This window comes from Cyprinodon variegatus, unplaced genomic scaffold, assembly GCF_000732505.1.
Source record: "Cyprinodon variegatus isolate N-32 unplaced genomic scaffold, C_variegatus-1.0 Scaffold1340, whole genome shotgun sequence".
NCBI classification, from domain to species: Eukaryota; Metazoa; Chordata; class Actinopteri; order Cyprinodontiformes; family Cyprinodontidae; genus Cyprinodon; species Cyprinodon variegatus.
In genome coordinates, this window is record NW_015151793.1 from 99,527 (window position 1) to 114,756 (window position 15,230).

Below are 15,230 nucleotides of genomic sequence, written 5' to 3' on the forward strand. Positions count from 1 at the left end.
CTAACTGAGTGACCATATTATTTGACCAACTTCTGCTTAACTTGCACAATAACTTTGATGTACTTTAATTAGAGATCTCTCAAACCTTTATCTGCCTCTACCCACTTACAGTTTGCTCTTTTTGCTGTGTTTGATCAGGAGTGGCAGCGTCAGTGGACTAACGCTGAAGCTGATCAAGGCGTCTGTGATGGAAATGCTGGACACTTTATCTGATGACGACTACGTTAATGTAGCCAGGGTTGGTTTTACACGAATTCTTGCCTTTTGATCAATCCTTAATCATCAAATCTCTTCATCTTTTGTACTCGACTGCAGACTGTCTCCTCCTTTGTTTCAGTTTAATGAGAAGGCTGAGGCTGTGGTCCCTTGCTTTAAACATCTCGTCCAGGCTAACGTGCGAAACAAAAAGATTTTTAAGGAGGCGGTGCAGCAGATGCAGGCTAAAGGCACCACTGACTACAAGTCTGGCTTTCATTTTGCCTTCAACCAGCTTCTTAATGCAAGTTACCCACTGATTTATTTCACCAGGAAGATAATTAACTCCAACCGTACTGTGTTTGGTCTCTCTCTATTGACCTGTCATGCATATATATTACTGCGTTTTACAGAAGACAAATGTTCCGCGGGCTAACTGCAATAAAATAATTATGCTATTCACTGATGGAGGGGAGGATAGAGCTCAGGATGTCTTCCTGCAATACAATTGGCCCAACAAAACAGTCAGTGTTATCAATATATTTTCCAAATATAATCCCTCTGTGCATGTAATTGATGCATTTTATATCTTTAATTCTGTTTATTTTCTGTCTCCCCATCAAGGTACGAGTTTTTACCTTTTCTGTGGGTCAACATAATTATGATGTGACGCCTTTACAGTGGATTGCTTGTACTAATAAAGGTACGCTGAAATTTTTCTTTCATGACCTTGTATGCCTATGTATTTTGTGAACTATCACCATACAGAGAACTCTTCAACAGCTGAAAAAAGCAGCAGCTCAATGACCAAGTCAGTACTATTTGAGGCCCAAAGTGTACTATTTGATCATTACATTAGTTGGTTAATAAACATGCCTGTTCTCAGTCATCGAGGTCATGGAAAACACAAAACAGGCTTCAGTCTCTCTGTAGATGCACCTGGCCCCAAATCTTTGTCAATTCTGTTGGCTCACACTAGAGCTATGTGTAGTTGGAGCGCTGATGTTTTTAAGCAACCACAGGTCCATCCTCTAAGTCAGATACAAATCAAAGACCCACCCGTTATTCTTGGGTAATTTAAGTCTTTTGTTGTTTATGGCTTATGTGTTCTACACACATAAAAAACACCTGATTCTCAGTAACAAACTCTAACAATGCCTTATTCTTTATACCGTTTTATTACCCATGAGATTTGAATAGTTTTTTGGAGTCATGTTCATCTTCTTTTTACTGTGTTTTAATATTTTAACTTATATGATTCTAAAAGGCTGATGGAGTTATGCATTAATATATATAGTTTAACAGTCAAGAATAAACCAATCACCTTCATCGACTTATTTCACATGTTTAGACTTCTTTACCCCTTTATTGCTTTGCACCAGTTTCCTAGCAAGAAGTCACTAACACCATCAAAAAGATGAAATTCTCCACATCTACCCTTAATCCTTTTCATAAAGGTTGGCGAAAAGCAAATATTTTTCTCATCAGTCCCTTGATCACAAATATTATTAATCTCTGGCTCCACCACAGGCTGGTGTCGTTCTAACCACTCTAAAAACTGACAACAATAAACCTTTCTCTAAAAACACAATCCCTTATATCCAGAACAGCTTGCCAATGACATGTTCATTTGCAACCCTCCGCTCCTACTCTAAATTCTGGAAAAAGTCATAGCCGCAAGCCCATGTGACCGCTTCATTCTCAATAACATCAATGAGAAATTTCTGTCCTTTTACTTTGCTTTGCCCGTAGTACAGAAAAGACCTTGGTCAGTGTTGCAAATGACCTCATTATAGCAGCTGATGCTGGCCTTTTCTTCAGTACTGATTGTCTTGAGGTGTCCTGTGCAGTAAATGGGGCTGTGAGGGGGTTGCAGTGCAGAGAAGAAAACCGGACCCTCTACTACAGTGAACATGTTAAGATGCAACACGGACATTGGTCCATGATGTCCAAAGTTATTATCATGGTTTATGGCCCAACAGACTCATACAATCAACTGTGGAGTCCCTCAGGGTTCAGTCCTTGTCCCCAATTTGTCACCCTTTACATGCTCCCCCTGGATAGTATCTTCACCTACCACAGGATTTAGTTTCACTGTTATGCAGACAATACACAGATTTTAATCAAAGCTGACTCGAATCCCCCTTAAACTTTGATATTACTCCATTCCAACTTTTCTCAAGGAGGTTAAAGCTTGGATGTACTGTTCTTCAATAAAACGTGCAAAACTGGAGCTCTGCTAATCAGCATCTCTCAACAGCTTCAGTCTTCCGCCCTCTTCACTGTAAACTTCTCTGGCCAGAACATTTCATTTCTTCTACAGTTACAAACTTCAATGTAAGGTTTGATCCCCACCTTACATTTGAAAAAGTTAGTAAACACCTTAGCAACACTTTCCTTCAACCAACTTAAAAACATTCCTACTCATCCGATGCAGCCAACTAGTCCATGCTTGCATGTGATTTGTGTTACTTATTTATTTCTCTGTTGTTATATTTCATTTTCATTCTTTTCTGTGAAAAATTGACATTTTAAAATGTAAAGGGGATTAGAAATATAAATTATTATTATTATAATCATAGATTAAAGGCCATTAAATTGATGGTTAATGTGTGATTATCCTTAAAACAGACACATTTTTATACATTTCATTTAAGTTAGGACAGAACATTTGCTCTTGACTTTTAGAAAACCTCTTTTAATATTTTGTGTTTTTACAAATGGTTTCTCTTGGTGTGAATCTCTCTGTTTGCCTAGCCATAAAAACTGTTACAGAAATCACCAAATGCCTTCTTCTGACTCCAATGACATAAAAAAAAAAAAGAATTAAGAAACAGGAATAAAAAAGAAACTGGAATAAAATGTATTTTTATAAATTCAACCACTTTCTTTATTACCAAATATAACTGTTAAAGAGTTTAAATACACAGTGAATATTTTGCTGAAATGTTGGCATATGTAGGTACTACTTTAATTCAACTAAATTCAGTCCAAAAATACTTTATTGATCCCAAAGGGATATTTAGTGTTGTTGTAACTGTTCTTGGGTCTTTTCAACCAGTTGCTGTAGATGTTAATAGCTGGAAGGATCTTCTGTAGAGGTCTGTCTGAAGCCTTTGACAGAAAACATTATGTTGTTGTTTAACAGTTTTCTGAAGAGGATGCCCAGATTTGTTCATCTTCATTTAATGAAAAATTAATGAAAAATTCTTCTTAGTAAGATCATATTCAGAGGTTCCAGAGGAATTCCCAAACCAAAGCCAGCCTTCTTTATCAGTTTGTTTTAGCTTGTTTAAGTCATTTGCTCTAATGCTGCTACCCCAGCAGGTGATGGCACTAGAGATTCTACTCTCCCATCCCTTCTATTAGATGGCCTCATGTTCCCCAAAAATTCAGGAAGCTGGACATAATTTATTGAGGCAAAACTAAAACGACTGACTGAGGTACATGGCAGAAAGAAGGAGAAATATGCTCAGATCTGATATCAAGCAATAATTAATAAGGATTTGAAACAAAACCCCCAAAAGCCTACATGGCTGTTGGCACACTGAAGGCCCCTCTTTGTTTTAAGAATCTGGAAACTCCATTTTAAGATAAAGTACAAATTAAAAGCTGTTTGACATTTAGTATGAAGGAGATGCTCGGCGTACCAATCGTGCCAGCAGAGATTATTCAGCGAAAAACCTAAGATGTATAATTCATCAGTCGATTTATTATGGACTGATGGCTTGATGGACAGCTGACCCAATCTCTAGAGTAAAATCTCTGGAAAAGGCCTTGTTTATATGCTTTGCTGTGGAGATGCAGCAAACCATCTTTCTCTACTTTTTCTTAAAGTAGAGAAAGAAGAAAAACTTAATTATTCAAGAATGGGACCTACAAACCCAGTTTTCTGACTGAAATTGGCTCAGAAGCATTTCAATGTTTCATATTTTATGATTACAACAGTATCATTTAACAGTGTCAACATCAGTAATGAATCATGGATTAGACAATGAAGGATACAATACAGAAAAAAACACCATAACTTAAAAAAATACTATTTAGTTTCTATGATATTTAAAGGTCTTAGACCAACCAAATGACCTTTAAACTTATAGATGGGACAGTTTTACACGCTCTGTTCCACTAAAAACCTAAAACATCATTTTGTTTTATTTATTTTTCATTTACTATTGTGTGTGTGTGTGTGTGTGTGTGTTTACTTGTTTTTCCTACAAGCCAGGGACACTTTTCTGTTAAGCACTTACATTGTGAGGATCAACCATCTTAATCGGGACATCCATCAGGTCGCCTTGGGGGAGATTACTGTGTGTGTGTATTTGTGTGGAGCAGGGGGTATGCGTTGGTGTGTATTTTTTGTTACACACAGGGTATAAAATGTGTGAATTTTACATTTTACCTGAAACCACAAAAAAGAGATTCTGCTGAACTCCATGCTTTTGCTCTAACCACTGGGCCACCACTCCCCTAGTGGTTAGAGCATTGTGCTTGGGTCCCGGAGGTTCTGAGTTCAAGTTACATACACTCCCACAGACTACCACCCTGGGTCCCTGAGCAAGACCCTTAACCTCAGACTGCTCCCAAGGTGCCAACTGTGGCAACCCACTGCTCCCGAAAGGGGAAGGGTTAAATGCAGAGAGTGAATTTCCCCATTGTGGGAAATAAAGGATTTACATTTACATTTTTAATCTGGTTTTCATATAAAAATAATTAAACCTATTGACAGCAGTTCTACTGCTGCTGCCTGCTTAAAAACTTGGTACACCATTATCTTTAATCAATGCAGCACCTTTTTAAAATACTCACATACATTTTCATTTTCTGTGTTTTGTCACTTTTTCACCAAATCTATAGTTTAAAACTTGCATTTTACCAAGAAAATCAATTGTTTGCACCACAAATCTGAGTATTATTGAAGAAGAATACGAATTTAATTATAAGAAGTCTTGTTTTTAATTAGAGTCAAGCTTTTCATGCGCAGCGGCAAATGTAAAACAGTGATCTGGTCAGATGAGATCATACTGAGCTTTTCAGTCCACATCCAAAACACTTTGGGCCTGATCTTGAGGTCTGTGTTTCCTAAAACAGGAGCAAACATGTTTGTAACGTTGAAAAGGGATTTTGCATTTTTAATTCACCAGACAACCTGTGCATGTGTGCCTTCATCAATATAAAGATCATATTCTAAAGACTAAACTACACATATTCATGGATGGAGGATATGTAAATATAAATATTTACCACGTGCAAAACTATTTTGCTAATGTTGTCTGCCATCCTGCTGCATCTGTGTTTGCCTGTAGACATTTTTATTATTATTTTACTATTGTTATTCTTGACAGTCTAAATATGTTAACATGTGCACAGAAAATCTCTTCATCCCCTAACATGATACCAATGCTGCCTTTCTAGGTAACAATGACTGTATATATCTTTGCTTCTTAGTTTACTCCTGACTTTCTTAAGTACAAAAAACCATGGTATGTTACATTTGCATATCATCCACCCATTAATTTGCATGGTTTGGTCATAGAATGTATTCTGCATATTAATGAAGGCACACCCATAAAAAATGGTTTGCACACACTGTCTGTTTGCGCACACGAACACATATCACTATGCGCATTTTATAAAGATCTGCTACATTTTTTCACTTTTAAGACACGCAAACCTGAAGATCAGATAAGTCTATTATTGGGTTTGTTTTTAAAGCACATTTGTTAGCATTGCCCAGTTTAAGTGCAGAAATAAACGGAAATTAATATGATCTGTTTTGCAAAGAAGTGGAGGAAAAATGATTTTAGAGATAAGCAAAACTGATAAAAGACCAAACCCCCCAAAAATACCTGCAGCTGTGTTATTTAAAAAAAAAAATGTCATTTACTTATAACAAATTTTACATTATTAGTATATGTTCTAGTAATTAAGCTCATGTACATGATCTCAGCTATGTAAAAAATACAAATACAAAAAACATTGTTGAGTGAGAACAATGCAAGTTTTTTTCTAAGCCTCTTATAATAAAAGAAAATCTGTGTGCCTGAATTTGATTAGAGAGAAATGGATTAAACTGGATTAGCAGCAGTTCAGTGTTTTGAATGCATAATCTGTGTTCTTTGACAGCTTTCAGGCTTTCCGCAGACAAGTCCTTTGATGATTTAAGCAAATGCACTGACATTTAATGCTGTGAAGTGTTGCTCTTCAAGCTCTCTGTCAGGGAGATTTTGGTGACTGGGTCACAGTTTTAAGTAAAATCTCAAATCTGGAACATTCATGAGCCCCACAATGCATTTTATCTGATCTCATGCACATACTCCTTTTTTCCCTCTCTCTCTCTGTCTGTCTGTCTTTTCCCCCCTCTGTGGCCTGCAAGGTTACTATTTTGAGATCCGTTCCATCTGTGCTATACGGATTAATACCCAGGTGGGTTGGTGTGGTCCCTCTGACACAGCTGATCCCTTAGTCAATGTTTCACTTAAAGCATCTTTGTCTATTTTGCAACACACCAAGTTTGTGGTTTGATGTTGAATTTCCTTTAAAGGTTGCATCTGCTTACGTTATGTCTGTATTTTTAATCAGGAATACCTTGATGTGCTGGGGCGTCCAATGGTTCTGGCAGGCAGTGTGGCCAAGCAAGTTCAATGGACCAACGTGTATCAAGATGCTCTGGTGGGAAGCTGAGTATATTTAATCAAAAACAGCATATAAGCTCAATACACAGGGGAAAGGGTGAAACATTTGATGTAACTGGTGCTGTTCTAAACCTGTTCTTTACAGGGACTTGGCCTGGTAGTAACAGGGACTTTGCCTGTTTTTAATCTCACTATGAATGGAAATTCACAGGTAGCAAATCCACAGCAAATAATGACAGAAGCTTGAAAGTTCATAACCATTGGGTTTTTAACTTTTTAACATTTTGTCCTTCATGTTTTTTTTCTCAGAATCAGCTGATATTAGGCGTCATGGGAGTGGATGTACATTTAGATGAGATAAAGCGACTGACGCCACGCTATAATGTAGGTGGAACTTAATCTTTATGTTTGATTTGCTAGAAAGAGCAGTTTAACACCCTCTTCTGTTGTCTGCAACAGCTTGGAGCCAATGGCTACATTTTTGCCATCGATCCGAATGGATATTTGCTCCTTCATCCTAATCTTCAGCCAAAGGTGCCCTATGTGTGGATAATAAGAAATTGATATGTATCAGGTTGAATTATTTCTGTTTTTGGCTTATTTGGTGTTTAATTGAATCCTCTCAGCCTGTTAACCTTCCTGAACCTGTGACCCTGGATTTCCTGGATGCAGAGGTAGAAGACGCTAATAAAGAGGAGGTGAGAAGCATATTAAATTACAATATCTTAATATTGACTTGGGCTCTCATTAGCCTCCTCTGTTTGTCTTGGGGACAAAGCTCAACATGAACGGGATCTAACTAAAACTGCCTTTTTGCTTTGTTTGTTTTTTTTTTACTCAGATTCGGCGGCAGATGATTGATGGAGGAACAGGGGAGATGCAGATAAAAACTCTAATTAAGTCTGTTGATAAAGTGAGTAAATTGAAGATTTTGCTTATTGCCTTTGCTAAAGCAGTTTTTTGCAAGAATTCAATTAAAAAATATATACAAATTCAGATTAGCACAGGAAACTATAAAACACTATTTAACTCCTTTTTTTCTTACAGATGAATCTATCAGAGCTACTTATAGAAGATGTTTCCTTCTGACTATATTCAGATATAATTTTATGTCTAAATCATAAATATGTAATATATATAAACATATTTTTCTTCTTATAGGTTTTACATGGGTTTATGATCTGATATGTATGGTGACCACTTGGTGTCACTCTAAACCATATCATTAAAAGTGCTGTGAAGTAGTCTTATAACAAAAGATGCTTTCCATAAGGGATTTTGTATTTCGCCCCTAGATAGATGTAATCAATGTTTTATTTTTACCAACTGTGTAGTGGGAATTTATTCTGTTGCACTAAATTACTATTTATCCTGGGTTTTACCAGAGTTGCAAATACTGGCAAAAACTAGCAATGACTACCACCTTAATGAAACATCTCGATCTGCCTACAGCATATAAACTGATCACTGCTGAGACTCAAAAATGTAAAAGATTGTGAAAATAATCTAAAAACATTTTTGTTAATGACCACTCGATTATCTTTGTTAAAACATCTTTATATCTGTATAAATGCAGCAATACATCGATGAGGCATACAGAGGGTACACCTGGACTCCTATCAATGGCACTGATTATAGGTGAGCTCAAACAAATACAACACACACACACACACACACACACACACATATATATATATAGATAGATAGATATGTAGATATATAGATATATATCTATATATCTATATATATATATAGATATATAGATATATAGAGAGAGATAAATAAGGCTACGTTCCTCTTCTGTTTCTTTTCTCATATGCATCTGTTTGTTGGGACGCTTCCACCTGCAGCCTTGGCCTGGTATTACCTCCCTACAATGAGTATTACATCCAGGCAGACCTGAGTGATGTGATGCTGCAGCTCCAGTGTGAGTACAGGCAGGCGGGCTCCTTGCTCTGTGCTGCATCTCATTCTGATAACCAACAGCAATGAGAGGTAAAATCAAAATATCTTGTGTTCTCTCTGTTTTCTGCTTTAGACATGCAGTCGTTGCTGCCGAGCTCCTTTGAATCTTCGGGGCATGTTTTCCTGGCTCCAAGGTGGCTGTCTTTACCTTCTTTGATTTTGTCTTAGATATAGGAAGTATTTTATTTACACTTTTGTTTTTCTGTAGGGAATATTGCAAAAATCTGCAGCTTTCTGATAACAACACACAGTTCCTGCAGAACTTCCTCACTCTTATGCTGGAGAACTCCCCAGAGTCTGATGAATGTGGGTGAAAAGACAGTGTAGTATTAACACTCCTCTTTAGATACACACAAGAAAAATAATGGGCTTTTTTATTCTTGCTGCAGGTGACCAAGGCCTCATCCACAACCTTATTCTGGACTCTAGGATTATTGGTCAGCTTGCTTCTCGTGTTTGGAGGAACAAGGATCTAAATGCGTGAGTCAGCAACACATTACACAGAAATGAAACCCTCCTAATCATGACAAAACAAACTAATGCTGATTGACTGAAATTACAGGTATGGCTTCCTGGCTGTCTTTGCATCCACAGATGGGGGAATAACACGAGTTTTTCCCAACATGTGAGTAAATCAGCAAGAGAAGCAGAACATTTTTGAGGAGGGCACACATTTTCTAGAAATCTTTGCTTTAACATATTTTCATCAAGTGTGTTTCTGGTCCTCAGAGCTGCTGAGTTGTGGGATGTGGATCCAGAACCATTTAATTCAGATTACTACAGACGAAGCCTGGATAACAAAGGCTACATGTTCAGACCTTCAATGAGAGCATGTGAGTAAGAGAATATTTAAATATTTAGCTTAACATTTAACACTACTACTTGCCTAAATTATAATATTGAAAAGTTTTTTTATTTTAATAATTTGATTCATAAATTGAAACAGAATAGAACAATGTTCTAAGCAGAGATAGTAGAGACTGATCAGATTTAGAGTTAACCTGTTATTCAATGAAGACAGAGTTGAAGTGGTGTTGACTGTTCACTCACAGTCTCTATAGATACATTATTTAAAAAAAATGTTAACAAAAAATACAAAATGAAAACAAATATTTACATATTTATAATAAAACAACTCAAAAATATGACCTTAGGTCACTGTATATGCAACCAATAAAACCAAACAAAACTGTTTCTCAAAGTTATTTAATTGACCTATGAATTTAAAGGAAGACTGCTGACCTAACAATTCGCAATTGGTAAGCTGAAAAGCTAACTAATATAAGATTGAGCTAATACTGGGCTCAAAAGTTATACAGTGTTGCTTTAATGTTTGACCATCACCTGAACGGTGCATCTGAATCTCTGTGTGACTAATATTTATGCTGTGACAATAAAGAATCTGTAAACCTTTGAAGCTGTTTAAGGTATTAGAGGACCTTCATAAAGAGTGGGATGCAGTTGGAGTCTATGCTTCAATACCCACCATGCACAATCATACCCACTCACATAGGTTACTGTAAGGCTCATTTTATTAAGTTATTCCTGAACTAGAGGAAATTAAACATAGAGGGGAATGTCTTATTTGTGCTAATAAAAAAAAAAAAAAAAACTCAACTCTTTCTCAATGATCCAAAGTTCTCTATTTAGGTTAAAGTTTATTTTACATTTAAATTAGGATCAAACTTTTTCCATCAGCCTTTATGCCATATGAATGTGTTAGTTCAATGAGTTTTGATCAAATCAACGGTCACCAGAGAAATCCACCAGAAGGTTTTAAAGCACTTCATGCTTTGTAATGGTGCTGATTTCAATTGTTTCTAAAACAATTTGTTTGTATAAATATTATCAACTACCAATGTGATTTTAATAACCTCTGTAACTTTCCCTTTTATTGGTCTGATTATTGGCCTTTCCTAAACTCCATAAAAAGCAATGGCGTATCATCAAGAGGAAGATCAGAGAAACTACATCTAACTAAAAGTTAAATGTTTATATCAGGGCAGCCTGGACTTTATTAGAATCTCAGCAGCGCCACATTCACTGATTTATTCTAACCGTATTCTGATAGCATGTGCTTCTTTTTTTTTTCCTAAAAACCCCAGAGTTATTTTGTTAAACACAAGATTACATGTATATCAGTTCATTGATGCGTTGTGTGCTGAACAGCAGATGATGACCCTTTTGAAGCTGAAAATGGCACCACGGGAATCCTGGTTAGCTCAGCTGTCGAGGTCAATTTAGGGGGAAAACTGCTCAAACCCTCTGGTGAGAAAAACCTTTTCACACCCATCATTTAGGAAATGACTTTACTTTTTAACTAGAACGTTTTCAGATGTTTTTTACTCCTTCTTGTGTTCATGTGGTTTGCTCTCTGGTCACACAGTAGTTGGAGTGAAGCTCGACCTGGAGGCGTGGGTGGACAAGTTTAAAATCCTGGCCAGCAATGTGTCTGATAACCGACAGGGGTCACACAAGGTACACCCCTGTTTTTAGAGCTTAATCACAGTGTTACAGTACATTCAATTCAATTCAATTCAGTTTATTTATATAGCGCCAAATTCACAACACATGTCATCTCAAGGCACTTTACAGTTCAACATACTTTACAGTACATCATTTGAGCTTTTAGTTCAGCTTGTATATTTTATCAATGCATTTAATTTCTCCTCCATTTTCACTTCCTTGATGTTATATTTAATGTAATTTCTATGTGCTGCTTTAAATCTGTATTTCCATGTGCATATTTGTTCCAAAAAAGTAAAAAAAAACATTTACCATTTATGTACCTTGCATAACTGAATAAGCCAATATTGCACAACACACATAATAAGTAATTTGTTACATTTTTAGTAATTACCTGAGTTTACTTTGATGACTTGCACTGAATTAAATCAGTCAGGGATGCATAGTCCGGACAGTAGCTGCTGACAGCCAGCCTCAAGCACATTTCCAAATGTTCATCAGTCATGGTGGAACGGTAGTTGGACTTAATGATCTTCGTGTATGAAAAGGCAGTGAAGGAGGTAGCACATTTCCTCAGGTTAGGGTACTTCTGTGAGTAAGTTCCAGAACTGTCCATGAGCTCTTGACTTCAACTCAATGTCAGTTTTTAGAGTCAAAAGCTCATCTTCCACTCTAGAAGAGTTCAAGTGAAACAGCGCTACAAGGTTTGATGTGAGTGAATCAACCTCATCATCTTCCTGAAAAGGTTAGCACATAAATGCAGCAACTGGCTCAAGCAAAGAAAATCTTAAAAGCGTTTGTCAAACTCTGACAGACAGTTGTTCATCTGCTCAATGTAGCATGCAATGTCAAGTTGCTCACGGGCCTTCTCTTGTGTCTCCAGCTCTGACGCCAGGTTCTGGAAATTTGCCAAATCATGGGGCTGCAGCTTTAAGGCTAAATGTTGCATATTTCATTTGAAAGCGTTAACTGAACTAATCATATTGGTCACTGTTTTGTATTTTCCTTGCAGCTCAGGCTTAATTAATTCAACAAGTTTGTCAGATCAGTTAAAAATGCCAAGTCCAACAGCCGTTGATGATCATTTAGCTGCTTGTATTCTACATGTCTAGATACACGGAAAAACTCTTTAATCTCCGGACAGAGTTCTCTAAATCTTTTCAGGAATTTCCCACGACTAAGCCATCTCACATCAGTATGTAGCAACAACTTAGACTTGTCGCAGTCAGCCTTCTCCAGATGTGCACGGAATAACCATCTTTGAAGAGATCTGGCTCGATTAGAACATATTTGTTGTTGTTTAAAATTTATTGTTGTTCGATATTTGTTGCCACATCCATTTCTTTCATGTTGAGCATTTTAGCGCATAACGCTTGCTGGTGGATTATGCAATGGTGGTTCAAGAAGTTGGGAACGCATCGTCCTCCCTGCACTTTGCAATAAATACATTCACACGTCCAATCATTGCAGGTGCTTCGTCTGTGGTGATAGAAACCAATTTGTACACTGGGAGCTGAGATTTCCCAATAAAGTTTTTTAAACGGCTGTAAAATGGTCTCTCATCCAGTCTGTTCCATCATGGGAAGTGCTGTCAATAACTCCTCTTTTGCAGTGAGACCACTAAACAACGTAGGAATGAAAATACAGTTCTGGGCTGTGTCACTCAAATCTGTAGATTCGTCCAATTGTAGGAAAAAAAACCTCACAATCTCTGATGTCCTTGCACATTTGCTGGGTTGAAACCTCAGCCATGGTTTTACAGCGTTGTGTAACTGTAGATCTTGATAGCTGTAGAGTTTTGATTAAAGATAATATCTCTGCCTTATTTTTAAAGTCTGCTTTAACGGATGCTTCTTTTACCATCTCTCAGTCTGGAAGGACTTTTTAATGATTGCTTGACTCACCTGGAACGATGCTTTGGTGGTAGCTTTCGCTTTTGAAGTTTCTTGAGTGAAAAATGACTGCTGAGATTTTAGTTCCTCCACTTCTCTCTTTCTCACCTGGCTTTTTGGCGGAAAGTCGATTTTCCATGAACAGTCCGAAAATGCTGCTTCACATTTCACTTCTTTGGTAATGTGATGGTAGACTGGCAGATGAGGCAAACGCACTTTGAAAATGACATTGTGAAAAAAAAGTCCACCTCCCATGCGGTATAAAAGTGATGATGATGTTTTTGCCTTTTTACTTGGTCCAGCTTTCTCACAAATTCTGGTCAGCATATGCTTTACCAAGGGCTTACAATCTGAGGCAATTCGCTAACTAGCTTGTAAGTTTTACTGCGCTAGGGTCATCATTTATACATGAGCGTGACATTCAGTTGTCATATAAATGGTTGCCCTGTATGTCAATGTAGTGACGGGATGTTTGATAGGCTGACAAATATATTTTTTTACGTCACGCTGTGATCGACCAGTACTGCTTCCGCGATCGACCAGTAGATCGCGATTGACGTAATAAGCACCCCTGCTTTATAGAGTGGCCCCAAAAAAAAAGCCTGTTTTGGCTTAGAAAACATACAAGTTGAACCAGACAAACGGGTCCCCCCTTAGGAATGGGGAGTCGTTTGGGTTTTTTGTTAGCTTGCAATACCCAATACAGGTCTATGCCTCTGAAAGGAGGGGTTGTTAGGGGGAATTATGGGCATGGCCGACCAGGCGAAATGTTTGGGTCCCCTGCACGGGGGTGGGGGTTGAGATTATAGCGGGAAGGAATCATATATTGCTTTGCAAAGGAATTAGCATATTTGCTTTTTTATATATGTTTTTATTTTATTTTAAAATTGACCTATGAAATATGATCTATCTTTGTTTAGAAACTTGACCAGAACTGTTCTTTCCTCATAGTGTGGACCATCCAGAAGCTGTGAGATGGACTGTGAAGTGAACACAGACGTAAGAAAACTTTATTTTTAATCTTTTCAGACTGTGTCATATGCAGTACTCCTTCACAGCACTTTACAGTTATAAAGTGATTTGTATCAGACAAATAGGAACCAAATACCAAAGAGTAAGTAGGTATTTAAATAGTTTTTGTATTCAAATATGGAAGGACAGAGTATCAAGTTTCCTTTTCTTAAAAGTGTTCAGTGGCTGGCATAGAGGAATGCATGGTAGGAGTTGTTAAGGAAAACTTATTTCACATTTTCATGTCAAACTTAAGACGTTCTGTGGGTCAAACCTCTTGGTGTCGTTTGCAGGACTTGCAATGTTACCTTATCGATGATGGGGGCTTCCTTGTCATGTCCAATCAGAGAGATCACTGGAAGCAGGTGACATTTTTTCAAATTGTTAAGAAAAATCTGACATTATGGTCATGATGCTGTGGCTTATTGTGATGGAGGACCCTTAAACACCAAATAAAGAGTCATGTTTTCACATTTCATCTTAGATTGGTCGCTTCTTCGGTGATGTGGACCCTTTCCTTATGTATGCACTTTACAACAACTCCATCTTCGCTCGCCGACAGTCTTTTCAGTACCAGTCAGCGTGTGAAATGGTTAGCAGGAGTCACACCGGAGCAGCGGCAAGAAGCATATATGTGGTGAGCCACACAGGCACGGTTTAGATGAGGGTAGAGGAGATGCACTGTTGTCTTACTGTTTACTGTTCCTGCAGCCGTCCATAACTGACGTCTTAAGCCTGGCATGGTGGACGTCCACACTGGCATGGTGAGAGCTCTGCAAACCTAGTAAAACTAGATGCACCAAACACTTTACAAAACATGTGTTTAGATCAGTCCACATATGTGCACATCGGGACTTGTTTGCTGCTAATTGACTGTCATTTATTTGGTGTTGCTTTACTGATTTTCCCAGAGTGGAGTGTTTTTTTTTTAATTAATTTTTTTATTTGGATCTTTTTAGGTCAGTGATTCAGCAACTTTTGTATGGACTTGTCTACAGTAGCTGGCTCTACCACGGTAAATCCTTCTAAAAAAAGAAAATATTTCAACTTTAGTAGCTACAGGAGT

At 37.5% G+C, this 15,230-nt stretch overlaps 1 protein-coding gene across 3 annotated transcripts in view; it reads left to right on the forward strand.

Annotated features, from left to right (window-relative positions):
• Positions 1–15,230, forward strand: part of LOC107102913 (voltage-dependent calcium channel subunit alpha-2/delta-2-like) — a 52,332-nt gene that overhangs the window by 30,562 nt on the left and 6,540 nt on the right. For 2 of the 3 annotated variants that reach the window (XM_015402372.1, XM_015402374.1), the window contains 25 exons: positions 139–238; positions 338–499; positions 609–719; positions 820–898; positions 6,572–6,621; positions 6,778–6,867; positions 6,976–7,041; positions 7,140–7,214; positions 7,290–7,364; positions 7,457–7,528; positions 7,672–7,743; positions 8,407–8,468; positions 8,681–8,757; positions 8,869–8,929; positions 9,004–9,101; positions 9,185–9,275; positions 9,358–9,420; positions 9,525–9,628; positions 10,965–11,063; positions 11,182–11,273; positions 14,105–14,152; positions 14,458–14,529; positions 14,649–14,801; positions 14,876–14,928; positions 15,124–15,179. In XM_015402372.1, coding sequence (XP_015257858.1) covers positions 139–238; positions 338–499; positions 609–719; positions 820–898; positions 6,572–6,621; positions 6,778–6,867; positions 6,976–7,041; positions 7,140–7,214; positions 7,290–7,364; positions 7,457–7,528; positions 7,672–7,743; positions 8,407–8,468; positions 8,681–8,757; positions 8,869–8,929; positions 9,004–9,101; positions 9,185–9,275; positions 9,358–9,420; positions 9,525–9,628; positions 10,965–11,063; positions 11,182–11,273; positions 14,105–14,152; positions 14,458–14,529; positions 14,649–14,801; positions 14,876–14,928; positions 15,124–15,179 — 2,081 coding nt within the window. The remainder of the gene's footprint in view (positions 1–138; positions 239–337; positions 500–608; positions 720–819; positions 899–6,571; positions 6,622–6,777; positions 6,868–6,975; positions 7,042–7,139; positions 7,215–7,289; positions 7,365–7,456; positions 7,529–7,671; positions 7,744–8,406; positions 8,469–8,680; positions 8,758–8,868; positions 8,930–9,003; positions 9,102–9,184; positions 9,276–9,357; positions 9,421–9,524; positions 9,629–10,964; positions 11,064–11,181; positions 11,274–14,104; positions 14,153–14,457; positions 14,530–14,648; positions 14,802–14,875; positions 14,929–15,123; positions 15,180–15,230) is intronic. The other variant, XM_015402373.1, reaches the window with a different exon arrangement.